This window comes from Didymella exigua (genome assembly GCF_010094145.1).
Source record: "Didymella exigua CBS 183.55 unplaced genomic scaffold M421scaffold_60, whole genome shotgun sequence".
Lineage (NCBI taxonomy): Eukaryota > Fungi > Ascomycota > Dothideomycetes > Pleosporales > Didymellaceae > Didymella > Didymella exigua.
In genome coordinates, this window is record NW_022984834.1 from 14,048 (window position 1) to 23,864 (window position 9,817).

The 9,817-nt window shown below is 48.0% G+C and overlaps 2 protein-coding genes across 2 annotated transcripts; one reads left to right on the forward strand and one right to left on the reverse strand.

Moving 5' to 3' along the window:
* Nucleotides 1–4,413: 4,413 nt before the first annotated feature.
* M421DRAFT_77164 (TrkH-domain-containing protein) lies at nucleotides 4,414–6,747 on the reverse strand (the record flags this gene model as incomplete). Its single annotated transcript, XM_033597294.1, has 1 exon — nucleotides 4,414–6,747. The coding sequence occupies one exon, from the start codon at nucleotides 6,745–6,747 to the stop codon at nucleotides 4,414–4,416; it is 2,334 nt and encodes a 777-aa protein (XP_033443024.1).
* Nucleotides 6,748–7,989: 1,242 nt separating this feature from the next.
* M421DRAFT_77139 (putative alcohol dehydrogenase) lies at nucleotides 7,990–9,227 on the forward strand (the record flags this gene model as incomplete). The annotated part of the gene is made up of 4 exons (XM_033597291.1): nucleotides 7,990–8,331; nucleotides 8,376–8,642; nucleotides 8,690–8,999; nucleotides 9,043–9,227. The coding sequence occupies 4 exons, from the start codon at nucleotides 7,990–7,992 to the stop codon at nucleotides 9,225–9,227; spliced, it is 1,104 nt and encodes a 367-aa protein (XP_033443025.1).
* Nucleotides 9,228–9,817: the final 590 nt, after the last annotated feature.

The following is a 9,817-nucleotide window of genomic DNA, read 5'->3' on the forward strand; positions in this document are numbered from 1 at the left end:
CTTTTCTAGCCTCTAGCTTGTGCAGTTTAATAGTTATAACAAAACCCTCTACTACAGAAATATAGAGGTAGTTTTTCTCTTTCTTTTAAGCCCTAATTCGCTAGAATCCATGTATTATTGACAAAGTTTTGGGGGGTACCCACGAAGGACGTTGGAGTATACCCATTCCGCCAGCCTACTATAGCCTAGTAATTATAAGTAGGTTACCCTAGTACAAGGCGTTGCTGTAATAGGGTGTATTATCCTACCCTTCCTTATCTTTGCAGGCAAGGTCCTAATCTCCTCCTAGTTTACTAGTCTACCTTGCAACTAGGTTGTTATAGTCTCTCCTACTAGCTAGACTAATAATAATATTGTAATAGCATAGCTTAAGCACTTTAACGCCTATACAAAGGTAACCTCTGCTAGGGCATATAGGCTGCTTATTATTAACAGCTATAAGAGCCACTGCTCAATAGAATTCTAGGACTACTGCAAGGAGAACAAGATTATCACTCTCTGCATGCCACCACACTCATCGCACCTCCTGCAGCCTCTTGACGTTGTCCTATACTTGCTGTTAAAGCGCCACTACAGCAACAGGATCTCGCTCTTAGCACGCAGCTGCATCTACTATATTAATAAAGAAACCTTCCTACTAGCCTTTAAAGTAGCTTTTAAGAGGATGTTTATACTAGAGAATGTTCGCGCAGGGTTTTAAGGCGCTAGGCTAGCCCTGCATAACCCTAAGGTTGTGTTATTAAAGCTTGATGTACAGCTACGTACGCCAACGCCACCTGCACCAGGCACTGTCGCCTAGGAGGCGCAAACACCTGTAACGGTCTAGACTCTAAAGCTAAAGAAGAGCTAGAGCTAGCCGGTTACATTAGCTTAGCCGGCTTGGCTTAAGCTGGATATATATTATCTACGCAGCTAACTAGACGTCTAGTTAACTTGTGCATGCTTTTTAGCAAAAGTTGTTAGGAAGTAGATATCCTTTATTGGCCTTTGGCCAGACTACTACAACACCACGCAACGCCTGCGAGATAGAGGCGCAGTCAACGCTGATCCAAAATCGCATGCAAAATCATTATAGGTCACTAGCAAGTTTATTAGATAAGCAGGTTAAGTAGTTAAGTAAAGGCACTTTATAGATAGCTTATAATATAGTGTTAGTGCAGGAGGAAATAGGCCACCTATAAGACACTATTACTACGCTTATAAAGCGTGAGACCTGTAAAAGGTGGTATATATGCGTAGAGGAGACTCTAACAGTTAGTAAGGTATCTAACCTAGTTACTAAAAAGGAGGGTGGTAGTTGTGAGGAGGGTGAGACGCCTGCAAAGAGGGTGCGTGCAGAGAGGCGCTGCAGCTGTTGCAGCAAAATTAGGCATAACTCCCATACCTGTAAGGTAGAAATTAAGGACGTAGATAATAGCAATGCTTCTAAATAATATTATAATGTTAACGTACCTCACGGGCGAGTGGCCGGCCCGGGCGAGTGTCCGGATTTTGCCAAGACCACACCAAACTTCATACAACCCGCGATGTCTCAACGCAAAAAGGCTTAAAGCATCTTAAAGGAACTAGATATACAGCTTACAATCTAGGCTCTTAAACAAGACGCAACTCTTACTATTCCACGCGCTGCAACAATCTACAAGGTGTTAGAAAGAACGCTAAGACGACGACGTGCTGGAACTAGGCTGGCGGATGGGTAGGGTATGCTTTTTTACGTTTTGGCTTATAGCTTCTTAACTAGCAGAGATACGCTTACATAATCTATTATTTAATAGAAGCGCCTAGTATTGCGCCTTCTAATAAAAAAAGAATTAGCTTATTCTGCCTAGTATTAGCTAAGTTATTAACACTACCTAGCAAAGTATACCTATTAATAGGTATGCTCGCTAGGTACCCCCCCTTTTTTAACCTTTTCTAGCCTCTAGCTTGTGCAGTTTAATAGTTATAACAAAACTCTCTACTACAGAAATATAGAGGTAGTTTTTCTCTTTCTTTTAAGCCCTATTTTGCTAGAATCCATGTATTATTGACAAAGTTTTGGGGGGTACCCACGAAGGACGTTAGAGTATACCCATTCCGCCAGCCTAGCTGGAACGCTCTTAAGACGCGATTGTAAGGTCAACTTAATGAAGCTAACAAGCACTGAAGAGGAGGTGATTGTGCAGCATGTTCTGAAGCTGGACAAGCGAGGATACCCACCCTGGCTTACTGATGTGGAGGATATGGCCAACTCTCTACTCACTGAGCGCTACCAGCCTCCTGTTGGCAAGAACTGGGCTAGCACGTTCGTCAAGCGTTGCCTAGAGCTCACAGTCAAGTTTAATTGAAAGTACGACTACAAGAGAGCCCTCTGCAAGGATCCTGAGGTGATCTAGGGCTAGTTCTACCTAGTGGAGAATACTAAAGCTAAGTATAGTATCCTAGATAAAGACACCTACAATTTTAACAAGTCTAGGTTCATAATAGGTGTTATATTAACAGGAGCTGTTGTTACAGGCTTAGAGCGTTGTGGAAGACTAAAGACAGTACAGCAGGGCAACTAAGAGTAGACTAGCATTATCTAGGGTATTAACGCGTTAGGATAGAGTATCCTACCCTTTATTATCTTCTAAGGCAAGCACTACCTCTCTGCCTAGTATAAGGAGCTGTCTTTACCTCACAACTAGGTTATTACTGCCTCTAAGAATAGCTAGACTAATAACAAGCTTAGTATTAAGTGGCTGAAGCACTTTAATGAGCACACAAAGGAGCGCACTGTTGGCAGCCATTAGCTGCTTATTCTGGACGGCCATAAGAGCCACAATTTAGTTAAGTTCTACTAGTACTGTAAAGAACACAAGATTGTTACCTTGTGTATGCCTCCACACTCATCGCACCTGTTGCAGCCGCTTGACGTGGGTTGTTTTGCCCTAATGAAGAAGGCCTATGGTTGCCAAGCTAAGCTGCTAATGCGCAACAAGATTACTTGCATCACAAAACTTGAGTTTTTACCATGCTTTAAAGGAGCTTTTGATACCTCTATTACTAGGAGCAATATCTAGGGAGGATTTAGAGGTGCTAGCTTGGTCCCCTTTAATCTAGAGGCTGTAATATTAAAGCTTAAAGTGCGCCTATGTACTCTACCACTACCTACTGTGGATAAGAGTATGTGGCACTCTTAAACCCTACAGAACACCCTAGAATTTAGGTTGCAATTAAAGCTTATTAAAGAGAGGATTTAACAATATAGCAATAGCTCTCTAACTTTAATAGTTAATGCTCTTAATTAGCTCACTAAGGGCGCAGAGATGATGGCGCATTCACTAGTTTTAGTGCGCAACCAGGTCGCAGAGCTTTAAGCTGCTAATGAGGCCGCCACACGCTGTAAATCACACAAGAGGAAGCAGATCTAGAGGGAGGGGACTCTTACTGTTAGTAAAGGAGTGCGCTTAACTACCCTAAAGGAGTTTAAAGCCTGTGATGATGGGAAGAAGGTAAGCAAGAAGAGGTGTGTTGAACTAGGCACTCAGTCTTTACAACGCTGTAGCAGGTGTAGTAAGGCAGGGCACAACGCGCGAACGTGCGTAAAAGATGCGCAAGATACTGTAGATTAGTGCTGTATACTGTAAGTTACAGTAACTTGCAGTAACTTGCTGTAATATGCAAGAGAAGTTGAAGTTTGGTGTGGTCTTGGCAAAATCCGGTCACTCGCCCGGGCCGGCCACTCGCCCGTGAGGTACGTTATGTGTAGTATTGTAATTTATTGTAGTGCTGCGCTGCACTGCTGCGTAGGCGCGGCGCGGGTATTTGGTGGACGACTCACTTGGGTGAGCGACTCGCTTGTGAACCACGTTAGCTTCACTAAGCTTTTGCTTCTCAGCTTTAATTCACAGTGGACAGTCAACAAAAGCGCGCTGTCGAAACACCCTCCAGCACGTCTTGACCTCTTCTTCGTTCGATCGTGATGTAGTAAAAACCTATCTCCCACGGTCAAGAATTTTGATTGTTCTTTTCTCTCACTGCTAGGAGAGGGTAAAGCGTCCATCTTGGCGGCTAAGCTGATCTGCCTTTCCCTCAACTGACCAAGCATGCTATTCAGCCCCGAAAAATCCTTTGCATACATGGCTCGCGATTTAGAAATCTCTGCTCACGTCGCATAAAGATCGCTCATGTCCTGTGGGAATTGAGTGAGGGCAGATACTGCTGGACTTGTTCACAATTTTGACGTGGTGAGGTTTATGCCACACTGGTCCAAACTCGCGATTTGTCAACACCTTAGATGTCTGGACTTGCTGATCAGACTCAGATGCCCTGGCTGTTAAGGAAGAAGGGTCTATAGTCACATTGCTACGGTCATGCAGGAACTTCAAAGACAAGATAACGACTCTTATTCGCTGACCAGATCCAACGATCGACCGGTTTGCTACATCCCCTTCACTGAGAAAAAATACTCTTAATATCCGCATCTTCCTCTTCCATCTCGGCCAATTTCTTCCCCGGTAGCCTAACCGCCCGATCAAGCGCCACAGGTAACCCTCTGTGTCTTCCTCTCAACATGGTCAAAATCATAATGATCTTACTGCCCGTATACATGCCACCACTGAAACTGTACGCTTGATCCGGCAACCCGATACTAATTCCAATAGTCGTGTAACCACTCACAATCTCAAACAAGATGGTAAAGACGCTGTATGTGCGCGGGTCTTCGATGGAGTGGTGTGTCTCGATGAGTGTGATGAGGAAGAGTGCGAGGGCTATCCACCATACATCGTGCGAAAGCTGGCCTCGGACTTGTTGGCTGAAGAGAGAGGGTGGTCGGGTCTGTGGATGTGAGGAGAGCGAGTGGATAGAGGTTGCGCGGTTGAAGTCTATGGTTTTCGATCGCTTCAACGGTGCAGGCGCTGTGGACGATATGGGTGCGACACCGACGCCCTGAAAGGCCGTCATGCGATGCTGAAGTTGGCGGCCTACAAAGGCAGTGCTACGGCGGCCGGCTTGACCAAGTGATTTTATGGGCGCAAGGCGCTTCTTCTCTTGCTCTGATTTAGCGGTAGGCAACGACGCTATCTCAGCGTCGACATCGAAGAGTGAGCTGGACGCGGAATGGAGCTGTTCTGGCTCAGCTTCATCGCCCTCGTAGATACCCAGAGATCTCTCCTCATATACGTTGGTCTTGCGCATAGTGATGATGTGTGGATACGCTGCGGTGTAGAAGACGACCAACCACAAGACTTGAACGTCGAAATACATCCCTGAGGGCGGGACGATAGCGTAACCTCCAGTCGGGATCGAGAAACCTTCGAATAGGGAGATGAAGACGCGTTGACCAAGAGGGATGACCTCCATGGTCGGGTTTCCAATGCTGAGAATGAGGATCAGAACCCAGTCTACCACTACAAACGAGGTGAAGGTTGCGATGAATAACCAGGTGTCCCGTGAAGGGAACATGCTGGTATATACGCGTCGCGGGAACTTGAGGATGAAGTCAAAGCCTTCCTTCCATACGCCGTACTCCTTGTCTTTAGAGAAGAGATTAAGAAGTGTAGACATGCTCCAGATCAGGAAGCGCACAACGACGGGGAAGGAGGCAGGTCCAGCGAGCGACAATATCGTTACGATAACGAGGACGTAGTAAGAGGACTGAAAAGGTATGAAGCCTGCATCTAGCAGCGTGAAACCAGCGTTGCTGTACGCAGAGATAGCGAGGAAGATGCCTGCCCACCAAGGATTTTGCGCATTGACAGCGCAAGCCTCCCTCTCGTGAACGGACATGTATGCCCCTAGCGCGATACCACCGAATAACTGCCAGAGTACAAAGTAGGCCGGAACGAATCTAGAGAGGAATTTGAGCGCTCGGTACTCAACACCGCCTAGGTACTCTCGCTGATCTGACGACAGATTGAAAAACTGACCATTCCGACCAATATTGCGCTTTTGCTCTTTGAGAAAGGTCTGCACGTTGAAGCTGTCGTCTAGCTTGGACTCCTCGGCCATTGAGCGGCGACGCTTCGAAACGCTCTGTTGGCTGTGGACCTGGTAGATCGAGTGTCCCGTCGTTGACGACATGGGCCTTTCGTGAGACATACGCTCTTGTATGGGATCCATAAAACCGATGTGCTGTGATGGGCTTTTTTCTCTTGATAGAGGCGAGATCGGTGAAAGCCCCGTCTGGGCATGGTTTTCGGTAATCGGTGTGCTGGGCGGTACATCCTCCGCGCGTCTCTCTGCAGGCGTCACAACCTTCGTCAATCCTCTCGTCTTAGTTCCCGCCTTGCCCTTCCCAAATGACCCCATGACTGGTAATCCAAACATTGCTCCCGTCATACCCATCACAGCTCCAACGTCTCCCTTTCGCGCATTTCGCCTCTCTGTCTCCGCCTCCACAATATCCTCAAACCTCTTCTCAAAGATGTGTTTCCTGAAGGCAACAGTAAAATAGCTGACCAGCACCTGACTTCCCATCATCATTAAAACCGCCAGCTCCACTTGTTGAAACGTAGTGAGTTGACTAACGTTTACGGAATTGAGTCCGGAAGCGGTCATCGCGCTCATACACATGAACATGCAATCCCACCATCCGATGCTTTTTGATGGATTTGACGCGCCCCAGAAAATCAACGTCCCCACAATTGTAACGCCAATGAAGTACGCATAGTGAATTGTAATGAAGTTCACTGGCGGAGCGTATGGCTTCACCGCGTCAACAATTTTGCGAATTCTAGGATGATCTGGCTCGAAAGCTTCCCACCTGGCTTTGAGTCGATCCATGGTCGTGCGGTTGTAGCAAATGGCTCCGGAGTAAGGTCGGTTATTGAGGTGGCATTTCGTGTGAATTGTTGGGCCTGGACTGCTTGCAAGTCTCGCACTATAATTAGTAGCAAAATGTATGAGCAAAGCGCGCGCAATGGGGACTGAAAGAGAAGATCAAAGTCTGTCGATGTGGTGTGCTGAATTGAAGGGAAACCCGTGGATTGACGTTTGTGGCTGAAGGAGGGCGTGCTGGCGAGTACGTAGGCTCGATAAAGGGATGAACAGGGTCCAGGGTGGCACGGAAGTTGTCTGGGCGCGCCACGGCCCGCTACCGAGCACAGACGCCGGACGCCCGGGAACACTGAACGTCCAGTGCTTCACCGTAACTTTAGTTTTCCGAATAGAATAGGTTAATCAGCGATACTAGAAAATAATACACTTGTATAAACGTACTAGCAAAAGCAAGATAAATATCTTTAATATACTTTAGTAACGTACCCCACGGGCGAAAGAATGAACGGGCGAGAGAATCACTTTTGCTAAGCCCCCACTAAACTCCACCCTATTATAGCCTAAAACAACCTAAATTAGCGCTGCAAACTGCAGTACAGCCTGTAATATTATTTAGAAACTACTTCTAACGTACCTCTTTCTTACTCATTTACGCGTTATGCCTAGTCTTACTGCACTATCTACAGCGCCTTTAGGAAGGCTCATCTACTTTAGCGCGCTTGTTTTGCCTTGTGCAGCGCCAGTTTGTGGTGTTTTGGGCCATAATAGGGTTTGATGGGGGAGGGTCTTGGCAAAAGTGGGCGACTCGCCCTGGTGGGCGACTCGCCCTACCGGTGGTACACCTACGTTAATTTTCTCACGATAGCCATCGCAAGCGTCATACCAAGATGTCATTCCCCTGTACGACAGCCGCATGATGCGCCAATTTGGGTATCTGAGCATTCCTCTCAGGCTTTGCAAACAACGTCATGAGCCAATCGCAACGAACGGAAAGACTGAGATAAACGCATTGTCTGGGTATAAACCTTGCCATTGGTCTTGTCGGTTTCAACGGGAGAGTGTGTCTCCTGCTTATCAATCACGGGCTTACAAATGTTCCCGTATGATCACACACTTCACGTATCGCCGCACGCAAGGCAATGGCACGCCTGATCTTTCGGGCAAGCTACATATGACCTGGAACATATGCATTGCCGCTTGAGCACAAGATTGCTGGAAACCATACTTTGGCAAGGATCAAGCATTAAGATGTCAATCAACACCGGCAATTTCGCCTGGACAGTGCCAGACTCGGCCACATCTATCAATCACTTGACTCTGGATTCCCTGCCCGTACCTACTGCTGGACCTCACCAAGTCCTCGTCCGCCTGACTGCCGTATCCCTCAACTATCGCGATCTGCTTGTGGCAACCCGTTCCCCAGAGTATCCTGGGAATCACGTCGCAGGTCTCGTGCCCTGCTGTGATGGCGCTGGTATGATACACGCCACCGGGGTTGATTCAGAGTGGACTGGTCGCGAGGGCACAAGGGTCATTCTGCATCCGAACGAGTGGATGACGGGAGATGTGAGGAACCTCGACCTAACAAGTGTTCGGAGCCGCAGCGTCTCAAGGTAGTGTATTTTCTATCATAGTTATGTGATCTGATGGCTTACTATACAGGCGTTCTGCAGCAATGGATAGCCGTGGATGACGCCCGTCTCATCGAGGCACCCACCCATCTTAGCAGTGTGGAGTGTGCGAGCCTGCCCACTGCTGGGGTGACGGCCTGGAGCGCTATACGAGAGCTTCTTGATGCTTCTCTTGCCGGAGAGCTAGGTGACTGGCGCGACGGACAGAGATTGCAACACAAGACGATCCTCACACAGGGCACCGGCGGCGTCAGTTATTTCGCAATCCAGGTACGTCACCTTCACAGATGCCCGTGTCCTTCTAACTACCAATACAGATCGCAGCCGCACTCGGCGCAACGGTACTTGCAACATCTTCCTCTGACAAAAAGATTGAGCTTGCGAAGGCGCTCGGGGCCACACATGGCATCAATTACACTACGACTCCGGACTGGGACCGTGAAGTTCTGCGCCTCACGGACGGCAAGGGAGTCGACCAAGTCATCGAGTTAGGTGGTGCGCGGACACTCCTCAAGTCTGTGAATAGTGTCCGTAAAGGTGGATTGGTCAGTCTGATCGGCATCTTGAGCGCTCCACAAGATGTACCTGCGGACATCATACCTTCGCTGCTATTTGGAAGCAAGATAGGTGAGTGAGTGCGACGCCGCGATTTACAAAGCTGACATGAGAGTAGTGAAGGGCTGTGTTGCGTTCAGTCGCGATGCGACGGCGGAGTTCGCGAGGTTCGCAGAGCAGCATGGCGTCAGGCCGGTCGTTGCGAAAGAGTTCAGGTTCAATGATGCGGTAGAGGCCTTCGAAGCGCTGCAGAACCAGACTGAAGTCGGCAAGATCGTGATCAATATCAGCAATCAGTGAGTCATGTTGGCAGTTATTGGGCCCTTTCGGTGTGTCCGCGCGCTTCTTATCACATGGTGGTGCTGTGCGGAAATGTTGATGTTGGCGGTGAACGACAAGATAAAGGCAATAATGCACGATCCTTGGTGTCGGTAACCTTCTATATTATCTACCCCGCCCAATAACCTCGTTCCCGCACATTGCGCTTGGTGGGCCTTGAAGATCGGAAGCTGTGCAGGTGATGTATTGTTGTACGATGCTAGTACCTCATCGGCCCAATTCGGAAGTGATCAGTCCGCTTTGGACCATACGAAGGACCACTGTGTCTTGAGATCCAAGATAGCACTAGAAGTGTGCACATGATCAATTACTTCATGGGTACTTCATTTTGCAAAAGTCGCGCGTCTTTGCTCTTCTACTCGTCTGCCCGATCGACACCTTGCCGGAAATTCCAGTGACCTTTTGAAGCATCACCCACCTTTTACGGCAACCGCACCTGAAAGCCTCAACACATTCTCCGAGACTCCAACCCTAAGATAACACTTCCTTAGAGAGTTGGATATTCAAGACCGCTGCCTCAGAAACCGCAACCCAGACTAGGAACATTGTCA